The 27,478-nt window shown below is 42.3% G+C and overlaps 1 protein-coding gene across 1 annotated transcript; it reads right to left on the bottom strand.

Moving 5' to 3' along the window:
* Positions 1–219: 219 nt before the first annotated feature.
* Positions 220–27,478, bottom strand: LOC134652023 (uncharacterized). The gene is made up of 16 exons (XM_063507175.1): positions 27,211–27,478; positions 24,906–26,199; positions 23,918–24,794; positions 23,175–23,335; positions 22,623–22,745; positions 21,818–22,056; positions 20,962–21,070; positions 14,448–14,609; positions 12,725–12,861; positions 10,330–10,449; positions 8,504–8,640; positions 6,152–6,296; positions 3,243–3,483; positions 2,052–2,214; positions 1,261–1,441; positions 220–384 (listed from the first exon to the last, which is right to left on the bottom strand). The coding sequence occupies exons 1-16, from the start codon at positions 27,391–27,393 to the stop codon at positions 253–255; spliced, it is 4,404 nt and encodes a 1,467-aa protein (XP_063363245.1). The 5' UTR covers positions 27,394–27,478; the 3' UTR covers positions 220–252.

Here is a 27,478-nt window from a genome sequence, read left to right as displayed (position 1 = left end):
ACTTATTTAACTTAACGTTTTCTTTCCGTTGAAAAAAAAAAAACAAAAAGCAAACTGTGCCTATACTAAACAGAAAATGGTTAAGCGTTTTCAAAGTAGCTAGTGAAAAAAGCTCTAAGGCTTTATTTCCATCGCTCGTCAGTAAGTTTTCATGCGAGCGTTTCAGATATATAAAAGACGGTTTTAGTTTACATCGACAAGGGTAAATCTATCCCTTGTCTATTATACATATAAATGGATATAAAATAACTGTTAGTTTATGTACTGCAGGATTTCCTCGACTGGTTGTCCCGGGGCGAGCGGTTGGCACATTTTGTTCGGCAGCTGTCGTAGAAGTCGTCGACTTTGCGCATCTTCGACCAAAGTACGCCACTGCTCGTTTCTCTGCAATCAAAAAAATAATATACCTATAAAATGAATAGGAAAGCGCAAAAATAAATTATGAATTATGAAAATTGTTGAGTGCGAATGATGCATATCCGCGTCATGAAAGTACTACTTTGCCAGTAGTTTTTCACTCAATTGTTTGGGCGCACTCGTTTGATCACTGCTCAGAAAAGGACAACGTGATTCGTTGTCAAACATCGATTTATGTTACACAATCAGAGTTTTGTATGTGAACATCATTAATTTCCTCATGTTGTGGACGATAAAATTTAGTCTATTTTGAAGTAGACGAAAAACAATTTTAGCAATTATAGCTAGAAGCCCACGTTTCAAAAGAAACCTCGAAACGTGCGAGCGAGTTAGCGACACGACTATGTCTCGCTCTTGAACGCTGCCTACTGTATAAACCATTGAGGTATACAAGAGACGATATCTCGAACAAAATGTTTCCGCACCTCAGAGAAGTGCATGCACTTCTTTGCTTTTAGTACGTCACCGACCATTGACGCGATGCCACACATGTACAGAAAAAATAATAATTAAAAAATGCCTTCGTGCGTGTTAAAAAGTTGCAACAATAGCACAAGAAAATATAATAAAAGGGATAGAATAACATTTCACCGGTAAGCAATGGAATAACTGTTGATTTACTATTATTTAGTTTTCAAAGTAAATGTTTGTTCGTAGAAAAAGTATTGTATGCAATGCAACGTTGTTTAACTGAGTCAAAACCTGGTCAAAAAATACTCGTGGCGTCTTTATTAACAATTTTCGGCTTCGCATGCATGCATGCACTTCTCTGAGGTGCGGAAACATTTTGTTCGAGATGTCGTCTCTTTTATATACCTCAATGGTATAAACAAACATTCTCACCATGAAAGCATGCGGGTTGAGCGCGATGACTAGCGCGTGCTTGGCGCGCGTCAGCATCACGTTGAGGCGCCCCGCGTCCGTCAGGAACCCCACGCCGTGCGAGCGAGCAAGAGACACGATTATGATGTCTCGCTCTTGCCCTTGGAAGCTGTCCACCGTGTTAACCTCCACTGGTTCCGATCTGAGGAAATAACGAGTTACAATAATAGTAGACACCATTATGACTCTAGTTTTTCTTTAGATCACGTAAGCTAGTTACTTCTGTTTCGTGTTACAACGTAGTACGTACTTAAACGTACACCCAGCTTCAAAATTGCATGACCACTTTATTAATGAGTTCGTTTCATAATGTGCCCATTCAATTTTGTATCTCGCTGTACAAGCGGTTTATATACAATTAAACTTTCAGATCATTATTTTTCTATCAAATCTCTAACTGCATTTTTCATTTTGGCACAAGAGGAGAGGGTACAAAACCAGCCCGTATTTAGGTAAGCAAATTAGATACGAGCAGCCGATAGTAGTGTTCAAATACTTTGTAAGTACAATGCGAGTTCAAATTTAACACATTCATTGCCACCCAGCCAAACAAGACATTCGCGCCAGGCCACAAAAAAATCGTCATAAAGCTATAGTACCGTAAAGTATAGTAGTATAGTAGTATCGGGTCGTTCGGCCTGGGAACGAAATCATAAAATACCCGATAGTCGGGTTTTCTGCACTGAATGTGTTAATAGAAAATATACTGTCAATCTGTGTAAAAATGTCCTATAAGAATGTCCTATACTTACTGATCCTGCTGCAGTGCTTTGAGGTTCCTCTTGATGAGTTCCTTGTGCGCGTTGTAGGGAGTGATGATGGCCATGTTGAGGTTCAGGCGCCGCGCTACCTCACTCAGTGCGATTGCGAGGCGACTGACGCCCCACGCTTCCATGTCGTTGCTGCCCGATGCACCTGGATATAATACGATTAGGTTAGGGGACGACATTTTGAAAAGAGGAGCGATCCGCAGAAGATAAAACAAAAAAAGAATTCACTAATTTTAGAAATATAGTGTGTCAAAGGACTGTCTTATTTCAAACATATACAGAGAGAGTCATACTATCCTTGTCTTACACTAGCACTAGCACCCAAAAGAAAAGGTTGAGTATAGTTTTTTTGTTTCTATTTACTGACAAATTGGTTTGACCATCTATATGTGTTAGTGAGAACCTCACTTAAGACCTAATAGTTTAACTCTTATATCATTCACGCGTTCAATCTTTCTTTTTCGTCAACTCCCACGGTTAACATCCGTCTGTGTAATATTTTAATACTAGCGACCCGCCCCGGCTTTGCACGGGTTAACAAATTATACATAAACCTTCCTCTTGAATCACTTCTATTTAAAAAACCGCATCAAAATCCGTTGCGTAGCTTTAAAGATCTAAGCATACATAGGGACAGACAGCGGGAAGCGACTCTGTTTTTATAGTATGTGGTGAAGAGAAAATGTAGTCTTCAGTGTTAAAAGCTGTCTTTTGATTGATCCGGGTACTTAGTCGAACGAGCGAGCGAAGCGAAGTGAAGTTCTTACATTCAACTTGGAGCACACGGCTGGCTAGGGGCACATCCCGGCATTTCGATGTTTTTAAGCTGAACTATCAGAGGATAGTTTGATACACAATAACTTAAGTAAATTTGTTCTAATTTAAATGAAATTGGGTAAACGTGTAGTCGAGGGCATTATATTTTAGCCATTAAATTATGAGCAGACTCGATCAAGGGGTTATTGAGCTAGAAGAGCTTAGAAGGCTAAAAGCTATTTGTGAGGGGTCTTGCTATTCTGGTCATCTTTTTTGCAAGAAAATATGGTCGAGTTTGGTATCAAAAGAAAGTAAAAGTTTAAATTTACAATTTTAAAATAATGATCTAACATTTTGGCGAACCGCGAGTTCTCAGTTCGGGGCGAACTACTAGTATTAGTAGTGTAGAACACTCACCCTGCCCCTTGTCGCCGCTGGCCACGGCGAGCAAGCAGTAGGGCGGCACGGGCAGCGGCGGGCGCGGCGCGGGCGCGCAGGCGACGCGGCCCGCGTAGAACGTGCGCACCGGGTACTCGGCGATGGCGCGCTGCATGCGGTACTGCGTGTCCAGCAGCACCACCGGCGACCGCGGCCACATCTCCGCGCTGCCCGAGAGGCGGGAGAACAGGCTCTCGCCTAGGCCGTGACGTTTCGCGCGCTGTTATAAAACAGTTCAAATAAAGTTTTAAATTAAGTTAAAGGGCCGGGTTTTGAACGCCAATTTTTTTTTTGGACGATTTTGATAAGCAGGGACTTTTATCAGGCAACCACTTCGCCAAAAAAAGTCCATAGTAATTGGTGGCATAAAGACTGATATTGATCCAAAGGCGTCATATCACATCAGCGTAAAGACGTACCCGGTACACAACGAAGTTTTATGATGTCAAGATAAAAAAGAACGTTTCTTAATTTTTTTCATACCTATTGCGACTTTTGCACTGCGTTGAGCGTCAGCGCGAGATACAATCATCCGGATATTGAATAAGTATCAGTGTGTTGTTGTTGTATAGCAGCGGTCGGCAACCTTTTAGCAGCCAAGGGCCACATAGCATTTGTTTGTCAATATTACATACAAAATATCCAGGGAGGCTCGCGGGCCGCAAGTGACAGGTTCGCGGGCCGCAGGTTGCCGACCATTGTTGTATAGTGTAGTGACCTGTGAGCAGATGTAGCCGGGCAGCTGCTGCGGGTCGCCGATGAGCGTGAGCCGCGTGACGTCGAGCGTGAGCGGGATCAGCGCCTCCGGCTCGATCGCCTGCCCCGCCTCGTCCACGATGCATAACTATCAGTGTGTTGTATATGTATAGTGACCTGTGAGCAGATGTAGCCGGGCAGCTGCTGCGGGTCGCCGATGAGCGTGAGCCGCGTGACGTCGAGCGTGAGCGGGATCAGCGCCTCCGGCTCGATCGCCTGCCCCGCCTCGTCCACGATGCATAACTATCAGTGTGTTGTATATGTATAGTGACCTGTGAGCAGATGTAGCCGGGCAGCTGCTGCGGGTCGCCGATGAGCGTGAGCCGCGTGACGTCGAGCGTGAGCGGGATCAGCGCCTCCGGCTCGATCGCCTGCCCCGCCTCGTCCACGATGCATAACTATCAGTGTGTTGTATATGTATAGTGACCTGTGAGCAGATGTAGCCGGGCAGCTGCTGCGGGTCGCCGATGAGCGTGAGCCGCGTGACGTCGAGCGTGAGCGGGATCAGCGCCTCCGGCTCGATCGCCTGCCCCGCCTCGTCCACGATGCATAACTATCAGTGTGTTGTATATGTATAGTGACCTGTGAGCAGATGTAGCCGGGCAGCTGCTGCGGGTCGCCGATGAGCGTGAGCCGCGTGACGTCGAGCGTGAGCGGGATCAGCGCCTCCGGCTCGATCGCCTGCCCCGCCTCGTCCACGATGCATAACTATCAGTGTGTTGTATATGTATAGTGACCTGTGAGCAGATGTAGCCGGGCAGCTGCTGCGGGTCGCCGATGAGCGTGAGCCGCGTGACGTCGAGCGTGAGCGGGATCAGCGCCTCCGGCTCGATCGCCTGCCCCGCCTCGTCCACGATGCATAACTATCAGTGTGTTGTATATGTATAGTGACCTGTGAGCAGATGTAGCCGGGCAGCTGCTGCGGGTCGCCGATGAGCGTGAGCCGCGTGACGTCGAGCGTGAGCGGGATCAGCGCCTCCGGCTCGATCGCCTGCCCCGCCTCGTCCACGATGCATAACTATCAGTGTGTTGTATATGTATAGTGACCTGTGAGCAGATGTAGCCGGGCAGCTGCTGCGGGTCGCCGATGAGCGTGAGCCGCGTGACGTCGAGCGTGAGCGGGATCAGCGCCTCCGGCTCGATCGCCTGCCCCGCCTCGTCCACGATGCATAACTATCAGTGTGTTGTATATGTATAGTGACCTGTGAGCAGATGTAGCCGGGCAGCTGCTGCGGGTCGCCGATGAGCGTGAGCCGCGTGACGTCGAGCGTGAGCGGGATCAGCGCCTCCGGCTCGATCGCCTGCCCCGCCTCGTCCACGATGCATAACTATCAGTGTGTTGTATATGTATAGTGACCTGTGAGCAGATGTAGCCGGGCAGCTGCTGCGGGTCGCCGATGAGCGTGAGCCGCGTGACGTCGAGCGTGAGCGGGATCAGCGCCTCCGGCTCGATCGCCTGCCCCGCCTCGTCCACGATGCATAACTATCAGTGTGTTGTATATGTATAGTGACCTGTGAGCAGATGTAGCCGGGCAGCTGCTGCGGGTCGCCGATGAGCGTGAGCCGCGTGACGTCGAGCGTGAGCGGGATCAGCGCCTCCGGCTCGATCGCCTGCCCCGCCTCGTCCACGATGCATAACTATCAGTGTGTTGTATATGTATAGTGACCTGTGAGCAGATGTAGCCGGGCAGCTGCTGCGGGTCGCCGATGAGCGTGAGCCGCGTGACGTCGAGCGTGAGCGGGATCAGCGCCTCCGGCTCGATCGCCTGCCCCGCCTCGTCCACGATGCATAACTATCAGTGTGTTGTATATGTATAGTGACCTGTGAGCAGATGTAGCCGGGCAGCTGCTGCGGGTCGCCGATGAGCGTGAGCCGCGTGACGTCGAGCGTGAGCGGGATCAGCGCCTCCGGCTCGATCGCCTGCCCCGCCTCGTCCACGATGCATAACTATCAGTGTGTTGTATATGTATAGTGACCAGTGAGCAGATGTAGCCGGGCAGCTGCTGCGGGTCGCCGATGAGCGTGAGCCGCGTGACGTCGAGCGTGAGCGGGATCAGCGCCTCCGGCTCGATCGCCTGCCCCGCCTCGTCCACGATGCATAACTATCAGTGTGTTGTATATGTATAGTGACCTGTGAGCAGATGTAGCCGGGCAGCTGCTGCGGGTCGCCGATGAGCGTGAGCCGCGTGACGTCGAGCGTGAGCGGGATCAGCGCCTCCGGCTCGATCGCCTGCCCCGCCTCGTCCACGATGCACAACGCGATACGTCTTTTTAACCTGCGCACAATATCAGTCAACATTATATTCTTTATCCCGTATTTTAATTTTAATTTAATCAACTTGAATGACTAACTGCAGACATATTACTATCTGCAGCTGGAGCCTTCACCCGGAGCTCCCAAGCGTGTCATTCAAGTAGTTTAAAGCGAGACCGAAGGCCGAGCTGCGAGAGTATAGGGCCAAGCTAGAACGCTTGACCCAAGTTGTTTTGATAAGCGAAGCGTCGATGCTTCGAAGGTCGAGTTCCGCGTAAGGCCGGAGCTTGGAGTGTCACCTAAAAGCGCAGTTACGAGGAACGACAACTAAACAACCACACGAACCACAAAGCATCAAACAAAACTAGTTATTGTTAACTTGAGATAGAATAGAATGACCTGTGTCCAATAACAGACTCCACTCGTTAAGGTTCAATATAGCATAATTTTATTATGTAGATCTTATGTAATGTATTATACTAGTATATGGTGGAGGGTAGACTTAGTTTTCTGCCAACAAACTGTTCTGCAGATTGGCAGATAAGTGCTTTTATAACACTGTACTCTCGATTTTATGGATTAAAGAAATAAATAAACAAATAAAAAAAAAGTAGCAGCTCCACAGCTGGATCCTCGAAATCGAGGAGTTGGTGGCCGGACCCAATATCATCGGCGAAACGAAATCCCACAGACTTCGCTGGTTCTGGCTCCTATTGAGAATGGGAGAGGACCGAGCCACAAAATAGATACAGTACAGAAGTCAATCACATGTATGTACTTCACTTTTCATACCTACGCTCGGCGGTCGTTCTAGGGTTGTCAACTATGATTTATGCACAAAAAACTATCGTGATAGTGGCACTCGTATCTAGTAGTGGCCGGGGCGGGGTGCATATCTACCTACCTAACTGTTCTGTTTAACGTTAAAACGAACCATCGAAATACAAGCAGATACCTACTTACCTCTCTGAAACCACTGGTAGCTTAAAAAACGACAATTCACCGTTTAATGTTGAATTTAAATAACCGTCCACTGAACAGTTATAATAACTTTTTAGGGTTCCGTAGCCAAATGGCAAAAAACGGAACCCTTATAGATTCGTCATGTCTGTCTGTCTGTCTGTCCGTCTGTCTGTCCGTCCGTATGTCACAGCCACTTTTCTCCGAAACTATAAGAACTATACTGTTGAAACTTGGTAAGTAGATGTATTCTGTGAACCGCATTAAGATTTTCACACAAAAATAGAAAAAAAACAATAAATTTTTGGGGTTCCCCATACTTCGAACTGAAACTCAAATTTTTTTTTTCATCAAACCCATACGTGTGGGGTATCTATGGATAGGTCTTCAAAAATGATATTGAGGTTTCTAATATCATTTTTTTCTAAACTGAATAGTTTGCGCGAGAGACACTTCCAAAGTGGTAAAATGTGTGTCCCCCCCCCTGTAACTTCTAAAATAAGAGAATGATAAAACTAAAAAAAATATATGATGTACATTACCATGTAAACTTCCACCAAAAATTGGTTTGAACGAGATCTAGCAAGTAGTTTTTTTTTTAACACGTCATAAATCGCCTAAATACGGAACCCTTCATGGGCGAGTCCGACTCGCACTTGGCCGCATTTTTTTTTGTTTCTCCATTATTGCACAAAAAAGCTCACAGACGCGTGTCTCAAGCGGATGGCACTCGCGCTCGCACTGGTCCCAACCGGTCCGAGATATCGTGTCCGTGAGCAGTGTCTATGTGTGCGTTGCTCGAGCGCACTTTGTATGTAGATTGATTTCTGTACTGTATCTATTTTGTGACCGAGCTGCCAAGAGGGCGTACCTGGGAAGGCCGACTGGTGGCCGCCCGGTAGGTCGGCCCAGATACCGCTGGGGAGACAGTGTGGAAGCGGATCTGCGTCAGCTTCAAGCCGATAATTGGCAGGAAACGGCGCAGGATCGGGAAAAATGGTGTGCTCTCGTTTCGGAGGCCAAGATCCTCTTTGGGTCGCTGAGCCGTAATAGTTAGTAAGGTCCTGGTCTCCTATAAACGCTATCGGCCGCTTACGGCGTCTGCGTCATAATACTTACTATAGAGATGTATTGGTGTGGTCTCTTTCACACGTCGACGTTGACGTCTTTTTTGGTCAGGAACGTTGACGCTAACGTCAGACGCCGCGTATAGCATAAAATAGGAGACCAGGGCCTTAGTTAGTTAGTTAAGAGTGTAGCTGCAGTTACCCGCGCATCTTCTGGTTGATGGCGGAGGCGAGCGTGGTGAGCACGATGTCGGCGTACTCGATGATGCGCCGCTCGGCGCGCGCCACGTCCTCGGGCCGCGGCTCCTCGCCGCCCGAGCCCGGGCCCGCCCCGCCCAACTGGAACACTCATCATAATGAGGATGACAGTACTTTCGCAGCACTTTGTACGAATTTTTACTAAGAGGAGATTTTTAATAACTCAAAAACGGCTAATGTGATCATGTTCGCTATAGTTTTCATTTAACGTCTTTTTAGGGTTCCGTACGGGTAAAAACGGGACCCTATTACTAAGACTCCGCTGTCCGTCCGTCCGTCCGTCCGTCTGTCTGTCCGTCCGTCCGTCCGTCTGTCACCAGGCTGTATCTCACGAACCGTGATAGCTAGACAGTTGAAATTTTCACAGATGATGTATTACTGTTGCCGCTATAACAACAAATACTAAAAACAGAATAAAATAAAGATTTAAGTGGGGCTCCCATACAACAAACGTGATTTTTGACCGAAGTTAAGCAACGTCGGGCGGGGTCAGTACTTGGATGGGTGACCGTTTTTTTGCTTGTTTTGCTCTATTTTTTGTTGATGGTGCGGAACCCTCCGTGCGCGAGTCCGACTCGCACTTGGCCGGTTTTTTTTTTAAGCTCTGTTTCTACGATTTTTTTTTCATATTTTTTGGACCCATGGTTCATAAGTTAGAGGGGGGACACAAGACCCCTATTCGTTTTGAAAGACCTATCCAACGATAGCCACACTGGATCTAATGAGGATAAAGCGCCGATTTAATCTCAACAAAAATATACCAATTTCTTGTTAATAAAGTAAAAATTGATTGGCCATTAAATTAACGAGTTTGTATTCTAATAGACAAAACAAAATGTTGATGGATGTAGTAGTAAGTAGGCAATAATGTGCGTACCTATATCTAAAGAAATAATGTATAAAAAAAACGTAATTAATTTATGCCCAACACACAAATATATGCCTGCTTGCCGGGATGTGAACCCAGGATCGCCAGAAGTATGACCAAAAATGTAAAGTATGTACCAAATAAAATGCGGATAAACACATTCAGTGCCGAAAACCCGACTATCGGGTATTTTATGATTTCGTTCCCAGTGTAATGTGAAACCTACTATCTTGATGGTTGCGGAGCGTAGGACGGGCAGAATCGGGGTATTGCGTAGTTTAAATGATAACTACCAGCGCAGTTTAAGTAGTGAACCTCTTTATTAGTAAAACGTCCTATTTTATACAAGTAGATTGTCGCTGATACAAGCAATATGCGTTTATGTCGCAGTAAACCAAACTGTTACTGTTAAACACGGAAAGTGGACATTTGCCACATTACACCAGGCCGGACGACCCGATAGTCGGGATCGTGGTACTACAGTTTTATATGACGGTTTTTTTGTCGCCTGGCGCGGATGTCTTGTTTGACTGGGTGGCAATGAATGTGTTAATGATAATATAATGTTCTAAAGAATGTGTGACAACTTGTTAGTAAGGTTGTAAAATGTTAATATCATACCTAAAATCAAAGAGGTCGCATGCTACAGGAATTGGTGCCTCAGTTCGCTCTACAGCGACAAGTGTTTGTCACTACTACATAGTATAAAACAAAGTCGCTTCCCGCTGTCTGTCTATCCCTATGTATGCTTAGATCTTTAAAACTACGCAACGGATTTTGATGCGGTTTTTTTTAATAAATAAGAGTGATTCAAGAGGAAGGTTTATGTATAATTTGTTAAGCCGTGCGAAGCTAGGGCGGGTCGCTAGTTAGATTATAAAGAGATTCGTTGGTTCAGTTACCTGTGTTCTCTTGAGCGTGAAGTGCTTGACGCGCTCCTCGCAGTAGGCGATGCGGGACGGGTCCTTGGCGTCGCGGCTCGCGCTCTTCCACTTGTTGATTTTGGCAGTCAGTCTTGATATCTAGGGACATTGATGGCTTAAGTTAACTATAAAAACGAGCTGAAACGATTCGGGACGCTAATTTTTACCAGCGTCTCGGCGTCGAATTATAGTTAAAATACTTATCAGCGGATTAAACTTACGGATTCTAATTCAACTATTGGAATAACTTGTGAGGACGTTAATTAACGTTTACTTTCCTGGGTTAATAGGGATGTTGACATGAATCGCGAATATATAACATGTTATGTTTTTACCATAGCAGGGAATATTAGAACGCTAAAAATCATATTTTGCAAGTGTAAATATGCGTAATAAATTAATTAAAAATAATCAAAAGTATTTAAAATAATGGCCAGTATCACGTGACTGCAAACGCCAATCGGAGCGCGTGACGTAATCACAGTGGAATCACCAAAGACAAGTTATAAAACCTGCCTAAGTGTCTACAGATTATCGTACCGAAACGCGATCTTGGTGCGGAGCGGCGCACGAATCGATAGTGTGTAAGGTGGTGCGTTAAGGACGCAGCTATAAGTTAGAGCGAGAAAGAAGGTCGCTGTCCGATGCGGTAGTGTGTTAAGGCTTTAAAAAAAATTTGTCAGTTGCCATATAAAGAATAAAAAAAATGACTGACAGCAGTTTGTTTAAAACGCCGTTACGTCATCAAGGTCACGTGACAGTTTGGAGCGTTTAGGCGCAAAATTTAAACACGAAACTTATTATACATGTTTTTTTATTCAAAATTAATGAATATATATATTTTTTTTTATTTTTTTCAGAATTATTACGTGTCTATCTACAAAATGAAACCAGTTCCAAAAAATTGTCAACATCCCTATTAAAGTCGGACTAATACCAGACTGAAAAGTGTAAGAGACAGAGCAAATAAGGCGAATGTGCTCGGGGCTAGCTGTCAAAGTAAGAAGTGTGTCTAAACGCGATGACACGTAGAATCGCAGAAAGGCTACAATCACTTTACAGCTATATCCACACCCGCTAAGCGGACAAAATTTGCAACAAAAAGATATACAATAAATATGTTTCTATTCCTGGCCCGGTTTGTTCAAAAAAGACATGAACCGTAGCGCAGTTAACATGGCGTGCGAGTCATACTTGTCATGTCAGTATTTATGTTATTTGTTAAAGTTTCGGTTTAAAAAAAATGGTCAATAACTATTCATGTGAAAGGTTAGTTGAATGCGTTTCAACGCTCGCGACAGTTGAATGAACTAGAAAAAAGAAGTGTGGATATATGCTTTAAAGGGTCCGAGCTCAGAGACTCATTTTGTCCATGCCCTTATCATAACATTTACAGAGCCCGGGGCCTTTTCTCCTTAAAATCCTGCATAAATCCCTCTACCACGTTGCCTACCCTGTCGAACATTCCGTTGGCCGCTCGGCTTGGAGATGTATGATGGAGATTCCAAGGCAACTAGGAATCCTCTAGACGGAGTTTAGAGCAATTATTCCATGAACCCGATGCTGCCAAAAATACTGGGGTGCGGGGGACGAGGTGAGTGCCGTAATTGGTCCGTTCAAAGACACGGACGTCACACAAAAACACTTTGACTCGAAAATGGAGTAAAACTACTGTATATTTGTGGCAGAGGGGGTAGCGCTATTATGCTCAGTCTTGTCTGTGTTCCAAGGAGTCACCACCCGGAGCCGCTCGCCTGTGAGTTACTAGTGGCTCTGTGAGCTGTAGACCTCGCGAGCATAGCTTATTGGAACCGTGCACGATGACAGCGCCACACAGCGGTTTGATCAATCAACAATACAAAGATTTTAATTTATTAAAAAAAAAATACGAAGTTTAAGTGAAAAAAAAAATACAAAAAGTTATGTCTTACTGGGGATCGAACCCAGACTTTCTGTGTGCTAACAAAAAAAGCGATTGTTTACAAAATGCGCCATGATAGTTCTTAGCTAAGCTGACGAAATTCGGCTACTCATTCTCGAGTACAAACTAAATATCTAAATACCGCCTAAACCAGCAATACAATTTTTCTGCATTTTTTGCCATTTACTATGTAAATATGTCTCAAAAAGAAAATACTCTTATGATATCGATACGACTATTTGTTTAAGCGCGAGGTATCACAACTCCTCCATTTTTGAAAATTTCCAAAAACGGGATCGACAAAAAAAAAATTATTTACTCATAGAATCTGGTCACAAAATTTCACAAGAATCGGTTGAGAATTGTGACCTGTAGAGGAGAACATCGGGACATACAAAAGCAAAATGCCCGAGTCAAAACGTAGACCTTCGCTTACGCTTCGGTCAATAATACCTCTTCCTTGAGCGCGGGCGCCTGCGGGTCGGGGCGCACTCGCGCGTCGCGCTGCGCCAGCACCTGCGAGCTGACGTCGCGCGCGCGCGGGTTCATGGCCTCGGCGCGGCCCACGCGCACCATGCGGAACCGCTCGTCTGGAATACGAGATAAACGACTCCAATTAATCGAAGAAAATAAAAATTCAGGAGCCAATATTTTTTATCATAAAGTTATTGCGAGGCAATTAAAAAAACACATCAGTCCCCCTAGCTAAATTCGAACTATACTTCTATTATATGTGAGCATTTCGAACGATTGATCCCTCAACTGCCTTTCCCACCGTCATGATATAGCTTCGGTTGAAAAGTTGTATCAGCCTCCCACCGTCCCTATACCTATAGGTAGTAGGTATTCGCCACGTGCACGACTGGTGCTGTCCTCATTTTATCGGACTTTCTACGTTAAATCTTATGGAGTAAAATTTGTTCAAGCGGGTGCCGCTAGTACTAATATCGGACATTCCATAAGATTACTTGTGTTTGTGATGATCAGCGCCACTTCCCCTTCCACCGACTTCGCACATTGCCAATACACGATTTCGATTCGAATAAGAGAGGTTTTTACAAGTCATCATCATATTATTTATTTTCATGTAGGATTTTACAATTGCTTTATGACGCCAAGTGCAAGTACCTTATTATGACTAACCTAACCTAACCAAAATTAAAAATCAACAAAACCCCCCGAATATAAGATTTATAAGCAGTGATCGGAATTGGTAGTGCCATTTCACGGGACTTCGGTGCGTAAGCTTAGTATGGATATACCTTTTCACCCCGGGATTTCATATTACCTACTTTAATTAAAGACATGCCAAGAAATATTTTTGTGAAAAAAACCGGCCAAGTGCGAGTCGGACTCACGTTCCAAGGGTTCCGTACATTAAGTCCGACTCACGCTTGACTGCACATTTCTAATAGGTTTTCCTGTCATCTATAGGTAAAGAACTATTTTGTGTATTTTTTTCAAAATTTTAGACCCAGTAGTTTCGGAGATAAGGGGGGGGGGGGGGGGATAGTCATTTTTTGACTATTTTCTTGAATAACTGCTAAACTATTATTCCTAAAATTAAAAAAAATACCTATATATATTTGAAATCCTTACAATGAGCTCTTTCATTTGATATGTAACGCGATATAGTTTGAAAAACATTATTTTTTAATTTTCTCATTTACCCCCCAAAAATGGCCTCCATATTTAAAATTCATTTATTTACGTTACACGTCACAAACTTACATATGTGTGCCAAATTTCATCTTAATTGGTCCAGTAGTTTCGGAGAAAATTGACTGTGACAGACGGACGGACAGACAGACGCACGAGTGATCCTAATCCTATTAGGATTCCGTTTTTTCCTTTTGAGGTACGGAACCCTAAAAATAAAGAGTCTTGGAATCCCGAGCCTTATCCATGTTAAGTACAATGTTTGAGGTCATTCACCCCAAATGGCACTACCTATTCCGATCATTGTTTATAAGAGCTGATGATCTTCAAACGGCTGAACAGATTTTCATGAAACATGGCTAAGAACACTCGGGATAAAATTATCTATGACACAAAAAAAACTAAACGAAAATCGGTTCATCCGTTTGGGAGCTACGATACCACAGACAGATAGACATGTTAAACTTACCCTCTGTTTGCGTCGGAGGTTAACAAAAAAAATGTAAGTAAGACATACTCTTGGGCAGCGTCTGCCTGATGTTCAACAGCCGGCAGACGAGCTCGTCGACGGCGGCGTTGCTGGTGGCGCAGATGAGGATCTTGCCGCGCTTCTGCAGCCGCCGCTCCGCCGGGTCGTAGAAGTACGCCATCACCATGGCCGTGATCACCACCGACTTGCCTGCCGGACAGGTTGCGGATTCACACATTTAACCCTTAAATGCATAGTGATGCATTTATACACACAACATAAACATCAAATGTTATGCATTATTAAACAAATTCTATTTGTTCTTGTATATTATTTCTGTCGTGAATAGCTCTTAATCATGCATGTTTTAGTTTAATCTTGATTTTACGTGTAATTTCGTGTAATTTTACTTTTATGTGTTTTTTACCGTTTATATCATGTTAATGTATTGTGTGGAATGTTATGTGCCTAGTTTTAAGTCTTGTATCACTGTATTTAATAAAATGTATTAGATTAAGGTGATTGGTCGAAATAAATAAAACTGACTCTCCATGTAACACTCCCTAGTTGCTGGAAAAGTACCTACGACGGGATATTCTGCCTATATAAACCCCGATCTTGGTTGCTTATTCAGAGAGTTTTACTCACCCACCCAAGCACTTTGCTTGAACACTCTCCAGTATTATTAAAGTTAAATATGTGTTTTTATTCCACATAAACACATCCCGGTAATTGGTGGTAAATTGGAGGTAAAGCGGACTTCTGGGCAACATAGCGGCCGGCGCGTTCCTGACTTGCGTTTCTTCACTTCGGAGAACAAATATAAAGAAAAAAGCTACAGTCTACGCTCGACAGTTTGGTCCTTCGCTGCCGAATGAAGAAAGAAACACGTACGCGCTGAGTTTCAAGCGAACTATTGCTTAACTCAGACGGCAAGAAAGAATAAAGTACGCGCTGAGCCTAGAAGTTCGCTTCGGTTCAGACCCTACCCCAATAACCTTTCCATACCCCAATTACCGGCTTGCCGGACGGACCGTGCAGTGTTGTAGGTTTACCTCCGCTCACGTGTCCTGGCAACTTTCGTTGCATGTGTCACATGGTTGATACCAACACACTGCTTTCAAACGCTCTAGGCATTGCACTTTGCCATTGCGGGAGACTCAGTGCCACGAGGGATCCACGCTTAGGGCATCGACGTTGCGCTCAGTAACGTCAGATCATAGGCGTAGGCAGGTATATAGTTAGGGACCCCCCCGCGTGTGTAAAGTGTAAAGTGAAGTGGTTCCAAGAAGAAGATGTCCGAAAAGGGAGCACGAAGCCTTCGCTCGCGCACCAGGGGCCAGCCTGCCCCCGCACCGAACATGGACACCCCTACCCCCTCGTCCGGAAAGACTACGTCCGGCGAGACCAATACGTGGAGCAAGGGCACCAGTGGCAACCGGAACACTACCGGTGAGAACGAGTCGGTACACTCGGAAGCGTTCGACAATACGGTAGTAGTTCGCAGTAGGTCAAATACGCTAGTGCATAAAGACACCGATGTCGCGCCGCCGTCGAGGGCGCCGTCTGATCGCGAATCGTCAAAAAGAAATCGCGAATCGGTAAATAGGGAACGCGATAAAAAATTAGCCGTGCTAATGGCCGAGCTCGAGGTTCATAAAGCCACTCTAACCGTTGCTAAGGCAGAGTCCGACACTGCAAAGTTAAGGCTGCAGGTTGCGCAACTGAAGGCGCAGTCTGTCGGCAGCAGTGACGCGACCGTCGAAGAACGGACTAGAAGTTGGGTAGAACGACAAGCTAGGTTACAGCGCGAGATCGCGAGTGAAAACGTTAAAATCCCGCCGCCGAAAGAGACCGCGCCGCGTGCAGCCACCGATCGGGCTAGCAGACCTCAACCGCGCTTTTTAGAGGTACCGCACGGTACCTACGCGCCAATGTACCATAAACCGCCAGAATTACCCGCATTCGGCGGAGATATCACCGAGTGGATATCATTTAGGGCAGAGTTCGAGGATACGTCGCCCATGTTTAGTGCCGTTAATAACGTGAGTCGGATTAGGCGCGCGCTTAAGGGCGAAGCTCGGACCGCCGTAAAATCAATCATGTATACGGTTCAGGATCCGTACGAAATAATGGAAGCGCTAGAACGGCAGTTCGGCGACCCTGAGGAAATTGTTCTTACGGAAATACATAACATCAAACGCATGCCGCGTTTGTCCGAAGACAATGCGAATATCGCCTCATTTGCCGCGCATATCGCGAACGCCGTCGCCACCATTCGATCGTTGCGTCAAGAAAACTATTTACACGCGCCTGAGCTTGTGAATAAAATCGTGGATAAGTTAAATCTGATAGTGCGCTATGAATGGGCCAAATACAGGCAGTCTAACGTAGAATCACCCGGGTTAGTTGCGATATCCGAGTTTCTTAACGAAATTAGCACTGCGGCCAAGCGCGTAAACCGACATAAGCCGTCCAATAGATCACGGAATGCAGTGAATGCGGTTTCCTCTGTGCGCGAACCGAGACGATCGAGCCGTGCTCTCTCTGGGTCTCGTGCCCCCGCGTTCTACCGTGACTATAGGTCGGATTCGAAATCACGGAATGCAGTGAATGCGGTTTCCTCTGTGCGCGAACCGAGACGATCGAGCCAAGCTCTCTCTGGGTCTCGCGTCCCCGCGTTCTTCCGTGACTGTAGGTCGGATTCGAAATCACGGAATGCAGTGAATGCGGCGTCCTCTGAGCGCGAGCCGAGACGATCGAGCCAAGCTCTCTCTGGGTCTCGCGCCCCCGCGTTCTACCGTGAATATAGTTCGGATTCGGAGTCAGATTCCCACGAAACATACACACGTGATACGGGAAATAGATCGCGAAATGTAGGGAACACGGTTTCTTCTGAGCGCGAACCCAGACGATCGAGCAAAGCTCTCGCTAGGTCCCGCGCCCCCGCGTCCTCCAGCGACTCTAGCACGGATTCCCACGAAACTTACTTACGCGATTCGAAAAGTAGTTCACGCAGTAAGTCTATCTATCGCACAGGTAAAGCACCGCGATAGTAATAGTAGAAAAAAACCCGCGTCAACCGGAGCTAGATTCGATCAGGAATCGTCCATTTCTGTCCCGCCGCGCAATACGTGCCCCATTTGTAATGAGGATCACTTCGTTAGCACGTGCGCACAGTTTATGGCGGCAACGATTTCTGATAGATGGGAACTAGCAAAGGGTGCGCGGCTGTGTTTTAAGTGTTTAAAATCCGCGCCTCATCAGCCGAATACATGCAAATACGTAGCATGCGGCGTAGGCGAATGCGAAGCAAGTCATCATAGACTGCTGCACGGATTGCACACGGCCTCGTCTGCTACTAAGGTTAGCTGGGCACGAGCCGTAAACACAGTTAGCTTCACGTCAAACAAGTCCGCGATAACATCTAGCGTAGGTAGAAAAGGCAACACGTCTTTCGTCGGGGGGAGCGAAAGCTCTCTAAGCCCGCCCAAAGACGTGCCCACCGCGCAGATATTGGCCACAACGCGGCCCGCGTCGACGTTTGACCGAGGCAAACCTGCTCAAGTAGGAGCAACCTCCCGGTGGGCTGTAGAACCCGAACCTAAAAGCGACCATAAGCCGCGATCGTCAATAATTGTAACGCTCGCGCCCGTCGCCGACAACGCCGCGACGTGTCATACACGACGACGCGCGTCAAAATCCGTGCGCTCAAATAAGAAAACTAAAAGTAAATTCGAGTACCTACCTAAGGTAAACAGTTTTTCCGAATATACGCATTTAGTTAGGGCCACGGCTAGAGTTCTGGTTGCCACCGAGGTAAATAACGCCAAGTTGCCATATAAGAATACAGACACAGAAATGATCAAGGGGAATTTGATTTTAGCTGAGATATCGCTAATCAAACGGAGCCAATATGAAGCCTATCCAGAGGAAGTAAAGTCCCTGGAAGCTGGGCATGCGCTACCGAAAAAATCTCCGCTACGCAGAATAGCAGTAAAACTTGACGAATACGGAGTCATCGTGACAGACGGCGGAAGTAAGCAAGTACCCGTCTTACACGCTAAAGAAGACTTCGAAGAATTCATCATTTTCACGCTCTGTACAACGGCAACCACTCGACAGTGATAAGCGAGTTAAAACAAAAATATCACATAGTCGGACTGCGCGGTAGTATTCGTTATCGATCAGGTAAGCGCCAATGGTGTCGAACCTGTCGCGGGGCCAACCTCAAGGTTCCCGTGGGCGACTTACCATTAGAAAGGCCTCGAACGAATCCACTATCATCTAACGCTGCAGCTACGAATATACCCGACGCTCATCACAACATACAGAGATTTCACGTAGGCGACAGCGTCATAATAAGCGACTGCTCCATGCCACGAGGAACGTGGCCCAGAGGCGTAATCGTCCAGCTCTTTTCCGGCCCGGATGGCCATGTAAGAGTGGCCATTGTTCGCACCCGCGCAGGTGACGTCCGCCGCCCAGTTTCCCGGCTTATACCCATCCACTCCTCACATGAAGACGGTGTTGGCACACGTGGGGGAGACTGTCGTGAATAGCTCTTAATCATGCATGTTTTAGTTTAATCTTGATTTTACGTGTAATTTCGTGTAATTTTACTTTTATGTGTTTTTTACCGTTTATATCATGTTAATGTATTGTGTGGAATGTTATGTGCCTAGTTTTAAGTCTTGTATCACTGTATTTAATAAAATGTATTAGATTAAGGTGATTGGTCGAAATAAATAAAACTGACTCTCCATGTAACACTCCCTAGTTGCTGGAAAAGTACCTACGACGGGATATTCTGCCTATATAAACCCCGATCTTGGTTGCTTATTCAGAGAGTTTTACTCACCCACCCAAGCACTTTGCTTGAACACTCTCCAGTATTATTAAAGTTAAATATGTGTTTTTATTCCACATAAACACATCCCGGTAATTGGTGGTAAATTGGAGGTAAAGCGGACTTCTGGGCAACATAGCGGCCGGCGCGTTCCTGACTTGCGTTTCTTCACTTCGGAGAACAAATATAAAGAAAAAAGCTACAGTCTACGCTCGACAATTTCAATAGTAAAACTAATAAATTTTCCGAATTATTACATAAATTTACGCAGTATTTTAATTTACAAAAGTTACATTTGTTTATAGACGAAATGTCGGAAAACTTGGAAAAACCTGGAAGTTGATGATTTTTAGTATGTGATTTTGGGCAGATTTTTCGGGGTTTGTAATTATTTTATATTTACAAATTTTATCATAGGAACATCACAAATAGTGTACCTTTCTGTTGGCAGTTAAGATTTTTCCTATACCCCTTACTAATAGCTATATATTTCCAAAAATATGATTTAGACTATGCAACTTTTAACACTGATTTCCCAGTGAAAATCGATGATATATTTTTTTTACTATTTTTCCTAGAAACGGCAAACAATTATGTGATATATATATTAATTTCGGGCAAAACGAAAAAATCATGTATTTAAGGGTTAAAAAGAAACTAAGCAATTTTTTTATTAAACAAAATAAAAAGTCAAATACAACCTATATAAACTATACATAATACATTACATTTTATTCTGTACGCTAAGAATATAGAGTTAAGCCCTTACTTCATGTCATAAATAAAAAATATTTGTTTAAAATGAACTTTGATAGTTGCCATATAGGGCTGCGCTTGCGGTAAAGGGTTAAGTAGATACCTAAGTTTAAGTTACATATCAACTACCTAGCTTGCATAAACATAAAGGAGCCTCTGTGGTTTGTCAGAAGAATATAATTAGTTGTAAGCAAGATTTCTGAATAAACGTTTTATTTATTTATTTATTTATTTATATGTGTATCGAATTATCTTGTTACACCTTCGTTACCGCTATGAACGAGTTATTAGATTTACAAATTCTAAGACAAAAATAGAATATAGAATTGAAATAAATGGCGCTCTGTTCAAAAATGTTGTGGTAAATGTCAAACTCCAATTTTCCATCCGGAGTTACCAAATAAGTAATGAGCTGTCAAATTCGAAGCATATTTTTTCTCAGGCTACTACTTTTATATAATCAATAAAATAACTCCATAGCCTGGATAATATAATTAGTTGTAAGCAAGATTTCTGAATAAACGTTTTATTTATTTATTTATTTATATGTGTATCGAATTATCTTGTTACACCTTCGTTACCGCTATGAACGAGTTATTAGATTTACAAATTCTAAGACAAAAATAGAATATAGAATTGAAATAAATGGCGCTCTGTTCAAAAATGTTGTGGTAAATGTCAAACTCCAATTTTCCATCCGGAGTTACCAAATAAGTAATGAGCTGTCAAATTCGAAGCATATTTTTTCTCAGGCTACTACTTTTATATAATCAATAAAATAACTCCATAGCCTGGATAATGGATCTCTATAAAATTGGTAGGGTGTTGGGTGACAAATTGCAGTCCTAGGTGTTTATATTTGTAACTTAAATATGTTTGTAATAAGTATAGTTTTAAGGTATGTATCGATGAGCCTTATGCGCCTAATAATAAAGGATATTGAATTTCATTAGTCACCTGTGCCAGGAGGTCCCTGCACCATCTGTATGCGCGGCCGGTCTCCGAGCGCCGCCGACACGGACGCGCTTATGGCCGCCTTTTGGCTGTCGTTTAGACCCTGTACCCACTACAAACACACAATATTACATATTAGGCAAATTACTTATAATACACGTACATTCCGAGTACTCGTAGGAGCTTCTGTATTTCCGAGATGGGAATGCGGAAGGTGCATCTTGGAACATTTGACAATCCAGGCACTACACATCGTGTGGTGCAGCGGCGTGCAGCGCTAGCTAAAGCAACCATCAAAATTGAAAAGCATAGTCCCATCCGGACGAAAGCATGAATCTAACTTAGCATACACGCTCATGTAGATACAAAAAAAATGAACTTTATTTAGAGCTGAGAACCCGTAGTAGATTAGATTAGATTAATTTATTTCTTATTGAAAATGTACATTAAATTTTACATGTCAAAATAAAATGCATTCACAAAAAGATCGTCACAACACAATATCAATAATAATAATTAATAGAATAATAATCTAAAAAATAAAACAATAATATAATATACAACGACCACTTTCTATAAAATAGAAATGAGTAAACAGTAAAGTAAAAATCAGTCAAATTAATTAAGAATATAAAAAATAAAAATGTCCAAAATAATTATAAAATATTTAAGATACGTATATAGTATGGTAACGATAGGCAGTTAAATTGGGATTGTACCTGAAAGGTTATCGGATGATTTGCATTTTTTTTTATATGTACAACATATTACGGTAGAGAATTTACAATCCCACTGATTAGGAAGAAAGGGGATTTTAATGTATAAATTATTAACTTTGGAAAGATAAAAAAAAACACACCCTTGAGTTCATATTACATTCCGGATGGTGTGGTACTTCCGGGAAGTGTTGTGGCTCCGGTCTTAAGATGGCCTCGCTAAGTGGCGACCCCGCCAGGTACGCCATGGCTTCAAACAGGGTCAGTTCTTTCTGAATATACGCTAGGGTCTTCCCGATCATCACTTCGCCAGGGTGCATTGACCTCATCTTGTCAGTGAAAATTGCATGCAGATTTACTGTGAAACAAGGTCGTCTGTTATCTGAAAGGTGAAATAATTAATTAGGAAAATTAGTTGCAGGTTATAGAATGCATTAGTACCTATTACGGTCATACTAATGTCTTACGGGGAACTCGGACTGCCCTGAACTGGTTGCACAGCTCGTACGCCTGTTCGTTCCATCTATGGCTAGGGCCTAATTTAATTTGCGACCACGTTTTAAGTTGTGCCTAAAACACGCACTACGTCCTATGGCAAATCACCACTTGTCCGCGCTCTACAATATATTAAGAGCCCATCAACGTGCACACTAGCGCTACTGCTAAATAACCGTGATTAAGAATAATCACAAAATAAAAAAATAAATAAATAAATATAAATTAGAAAATTTAACGAAAGATATTTAAAAAAGGCCGCTACGTACTGTATCTTATATTAAAGTACCTTTTGAATATATCAAACTAGTTTTTACATATGTTGCTGGATTCGTCAATCTATGCGTCTAAAGTTAAAACGGCCGTTTTTGTTTTGAGTTCATTCCGACGTGTTGTTGATAATTTCAATTCTAAGAAAAGTCCATGATGCTATCCGATAATTACAGTACTTACTTGGTTGTTGGACATTAGTCACATAGAGAAATCTTGAATTCTTTGCATTTTCTGGTCCGAAATAGACAATCATTATGTCTCCCATTCTTGGTACATTTCTAGTTTCAGACCTTGGCACAGCAACTGAAATTAATCACAATGTTATATGATTCTTATCTGGTAGGGTAAATCGTTTGTTAATTGCTACCCCAATAGTTAGTAGGTTGAAATGTGTATATCCGTATGTACTTTTGTAAAAATTTACGAATTGTACATTTAAGATAAATTCATGCTTCTAGTTCGCTGATGCAGATGGCGCTGTACATGAGGCGGTAACTTTGGTGGTCAAAAGTTGACCTCTGATAATCCAGTGACCTTAAAATTTATGGCGCTCAAACTAGGGTACACAAATTTTTCTTACACTTAACACTTCTTACACAATTAATAATTCTTACATCTCTAAAGGGCTATAATCGCCTCGCCTTCGACAATGAAATAAATTTAATAGCAGACAACCTAAATCCTGATACAAGTTCATTTTTCAAAAATCTACCTTTTAGGAATTTCACTTACTTTCTACAGTAATATTGAATAAGTCGTGTACGCGTTCCTGGGGTGGTGGAGGTGGTAGTGAAGTAATTTTCATGGGGATACCGGTGTTCTGATCCCTTACCCTCATGTAGCCCTGCGTTACACATTCCCAGATCTCCATCAAAAGCAGGTCACCAACTTGCCTGTAAACGTTATATACATTGATTGAGGATACAATAGTAGTTTATGCAACAGTGATATAATAAGGGTTCTTAAAATTCAAGGGTCGAAGTTACAAAACGAGACGTAGTCGAGTTTTGTAAAAAAAGACCCGAGAATTTTAAGAACCAATTATGAGCTGTTGCATACATTACTTTTTCTATTACAGCTGCAGCAAAAAAAAAGAGTTATTATTAAAAAAAAAGAGTTATTATTTAAAAAAAATTGAGTTATTATTTAAAAAAAAAAGAGTTATTATTGTAAATGAAAACATACCTCTTTCAATCAAGATGATCGGAACTTGTATCTTTAAAAAAAATAAAGCAGTTGTATTATACTCATAAGATGACTGCTAGCAGTGATGACTGCTACTTAAGTCCTTTATGCCAATTTTCATATAAAAAAAATAACTGGATCGAACATCCGAAAGCAAAATGCCCGACTTAAAACGGAGATCTTCGAAAACGCTTAAGTCAATTATTATTAGTTGCTCATACACATACATCCATCTTATTTCAGGGCAGCTAAATGTTTGATTATTATTAAACAAATTTTCATTAACTTACCCAACATATTGATCATGATTATCAAATGCTTGGAAAATATTTAAGGGAATATTATTATGTCCTAATATCGGAGGCGGGTCATTATTATTAATTTGCTCATGTAGCCAATGTGGATTCCACCTCAGAATTTTAATTAAAGTTAATTTTTCTAAAGAGAATGCCGGCATACGTAGAGCAGTGTCTACTAGTGCAGTTTTTATAGAGCCAGTTTTAATCAGTTTGTTTCCTGGCTCTATTTCGAATTCGACAATTTGAGGAGGTGCATCAGAAAAACGGACCGATTTCTTTGCTTTTTTAGGGGGCATGGGATCTACTTTTAATATTGGTTTCTTTGTTTCTTCACTTTCCGACAGTGGTTTAAGGCTCTTAAGTGGTACCCGTTGCTCAGATGGTTTCTTAGTCGTTTTGGTTTCATTTTTTTCTGGCTCTTTAGTATCTTTTTCTTTTCTTTTGTTTGAGTTCTCAATGTCTTCGGAACGCGCCTCCCGGCTATGTGAACTTTTTCGAGATGTCTCTGTTTTCTTGCTTTTCGTTTTATGAGATTTTTCTGGACTAGTTTTTCTTGCCGTAGGTTTTACAACTGCTTGCGCTACTTGTTCCTCTGTCAAGAATGCCCCCCGGTTGGAAGACGTTTGTTTAACATTAACCTTTGCTTTATTGGATTGATTGTCCAAAATATCAGTTTTACTAGAATTTAGTTCTGTTTGCTTATCTTTTGTAGCAATCTCCCTTAATTTCTTTCTACGTTCTTCTTTTAGTGCCACACTAATCTGATTTTTAGATGAGGTGTGTTTTGATGACTTACTCCTCTTTGAGGAAGAAGATGAAGATGGTTTTACAGAAGTACTTCTTGATGATGTAGCAACTTTTGATTTACCTATAAAAAAACGATTGATTTACATAAAAAATAAAATAAAGAAATGTGTAAAAAATGAATATCAATTTAAATTAAATAAAAGATCATAAAAAATATATGAATACTATGTACCTTCAGGACTAGTGGCATAGTGTGATTTCCTCTTTGGCAACTGCACAAGCGGTTCAATCATTTGTGTTTTCTTTCCAATCTCATTTTGATTCTCAGTAGCAGGTTTGGGTGGAACTGTAGAACAACCATCTACTATGTCTTCACCTTTCTCCAAATCCTCATGTGCAGTGGGAGTTTTTGGTGCACTGAGGCTTATCATATCATTCAAAAAGTCTTCTTCATCAGTTATTTCCCCAAAAAACTCCTTATTTTTCGCAGCTATATCATCTTTCGTTTTATTAGGACTTATCTTATTTTCCGATTCTTTAGGTTGTGGAGGCGGCGGAATACTTATTATATCATCATAGAATTCTTCATCATTGTCTAAGTCAATAATAGGATCGATCTGACTGTATGATGTGTTTTCTTGCTGAGGAACTATGTCACTGCTGCGTCTCAGGAATGGTTTGCCAGGCGAGCTTTGGGAAAGTCTTAGTAGCCATTGTTCTGATTCACTATCAGTATCACTATCTTCTATTTGAATGGGTTCATTATCGTCAAATCCTAAATACTCTTGCTTTACATCAAACACTTCATAATCAGATATTTCATTTTCAGTATTCATTACTTCTTCTTTGACTGTTAATTTTGGTTGTTCCTCTATAATTGGATCCATTTTAATTTTCTTAGTGTCACATTTTGGTTGTTCCTCCAAAATTGGATTTTTTTCAATATTCTTAGTTTCATGTTTTGGCTGTTCCTCTAAGATAGGATCCATTTTAACTTTCTTAGTGTCATGTAAGCTCTTTTTAGAATCTTTGGTTGTCACTTCACTATCACTATCTGATAAAAGGTTGATGACATTTGTGCTTTGTTTAAGAAGGTCCTCTTCTTTTTTTGTTATTTGATTGTATAAACTAGAATCAGTTAGATTATCATCTTTTTTAATTTTTGTACTACCAGCATCAATTTTATCAAGTGATTTTCTTTTCAAGGACTTAGACTCTGCTTTTACTTTATTAGATACAAGTTCTTTAGCATTGGCCTCCCCTGCATCCATGGAAGAAATTTTCGATTCTAGGTTATCATCACTGTCACTAAGATATTGTATTCTGCTAGATGTAGGTTCTCTGTTGAACACAGTTTCATTGTAGTTTTCGTTGACTAGTTTATAAACATGCTTGTCATTGTCAGTGATGGACGGAAGCGAGCTGACCACAGTGGTCCATCCAAAACCTATCAAATCATTATGCTTTGCAGATAATGTAGCTCCAACCAGTATTTTTTTACTTCCAATGTAGGTGCCATTAGAGCTCTGAAAAAATAATCGAAACATTTCCAGAACCAAAAGAAGAATTTAAAATGTTGCACAGATCTGCCAGATTAGAGAGGCAAAGGGGGACTTTTTGCCAGGAAACAACACATATGGAGTTATAAAGATCCGCAAACAGCTCAATTTAAACATGATGTTAAGTAGGTAATTAATATGAATTTATTACAATAAAGCAATGGAAGTAATATTCATATTTTGTTCCCCCCTACCTGCCATATATGTACATAGTTTAAAAACTAAGAAAAGGGAATAAAACATGTTAATGTGATTTTTGTTCATAATACTTATTGTCTGTTAGTTATATACTTAACTGTTCTAATAACTATAAAAACTTTGGTTTTAATTTAGGTATTTCCTTTGTCTGCTACAACTATGTATGTAGGCGCTCACAAATTGACATACCTTTTTACTAAAGATTAAAACAAGTAACAAATAATAAAAACCCTATAAATAATAATAAAAATTATAACTAAAATTAAAACCTAAGCCTAAACTATAAATAAAAAATTTAATAGCCCAGAAGGCTGGCATCATTGCCACATTGTATGGTAATGCTGATCCGCTGTGCTAGATATGACCCAGCCTTCTGGTCACGCGTCAATTCAACGAATCTGCGGCTGCATTAGTTACAAACCTTGTGGGCGCTTTTTCCCCAAGGCCCCATTGTCTCAACCCCAAACGGCTCAAATATGCAACCACTATCTATGGTTGCATACTTGCGCCGCTTGAGGACTTGTATGTATTTTAAACTAGTCATGCATTGAAATATGTTTCTTTTGAGTAAATACTTGTTACAATGTATGTTACTTAACCTGTCCTCTCCCAAGGCTCAAAATCTGGGTCAAAAATGGATAGGGCCATACGTACATTATTAAAGCAACTATCATTTTAAGTCAATTCTCGTGGGACAGGTTAATGATTTTAGAATAAATATATTTACTCTAATATCAAATATGAAGACAAAGTATAACAAAAAAGTACGTTTGTACTTACTTTTAAGTCTGTAATTAAAATGCGGTCTTTTTGTGCTTCTAGAACACAATGATTTCTCGATATTACTATGCTCGACAACGTTATTTTATTGTCGTATCCTCTTCCAATTGATATTTTTGTGTCTTCCTCCAAAGTAAACTCCTCTGTGCCAAACATATGACGACATAATTTCCACTTTGCCATGCTTCTTTTATTTGTTATGTTTACTGTTAAAATACTTCGACAAATTGGTTGTTTAACTTAAACGCATTTTCGAGGTTCTTTGCAG

The sequence above is a fragment of the Cydia amplana genome, chromosome 11, assembly GCF_948474715.1.
Source record: "Cydia amplana chromosome 11, ilCydAmpl1.1, whole genome shotgun sequence".
Lineage (NCBI taxonomy): Eukaryota > Metazoa > Arthropoda > Insecta > Lepidoptera > Tortricidae > Cydia > Cydia amplana.
This window is presented reverse-complemented; position numbering and strand designations above follow the sequence as displayed.

What these genes read in the sequence shown, in the direction of transcription:
- LOC134652023 (XM_063507175.1), bottom strand. Translation starts at nt 27,393, where the DNA reads ATGGCAAAGTGGAAATTATGTCGTCATATGTTTGGCACAGAGGAGTTT. An exon ending in CGCCCGCGCTCAAGGAAGAG is followed by an intron (nt 10,450 to 12,724) that starts GTATTATTGACC and finishes CAATGTCCCTAG; the next exon opens with ATATCAAGACTGACTGCCAA. An exon ending in CAGCGGCGACAAGGGGCAGG is followed by an intron (nt 2,215 to 3,242) that starts GTGAGTGTTCTA and finishes TATTATATCCAG; the next exon opens with GTGCATCGGGCAGCAACGAC.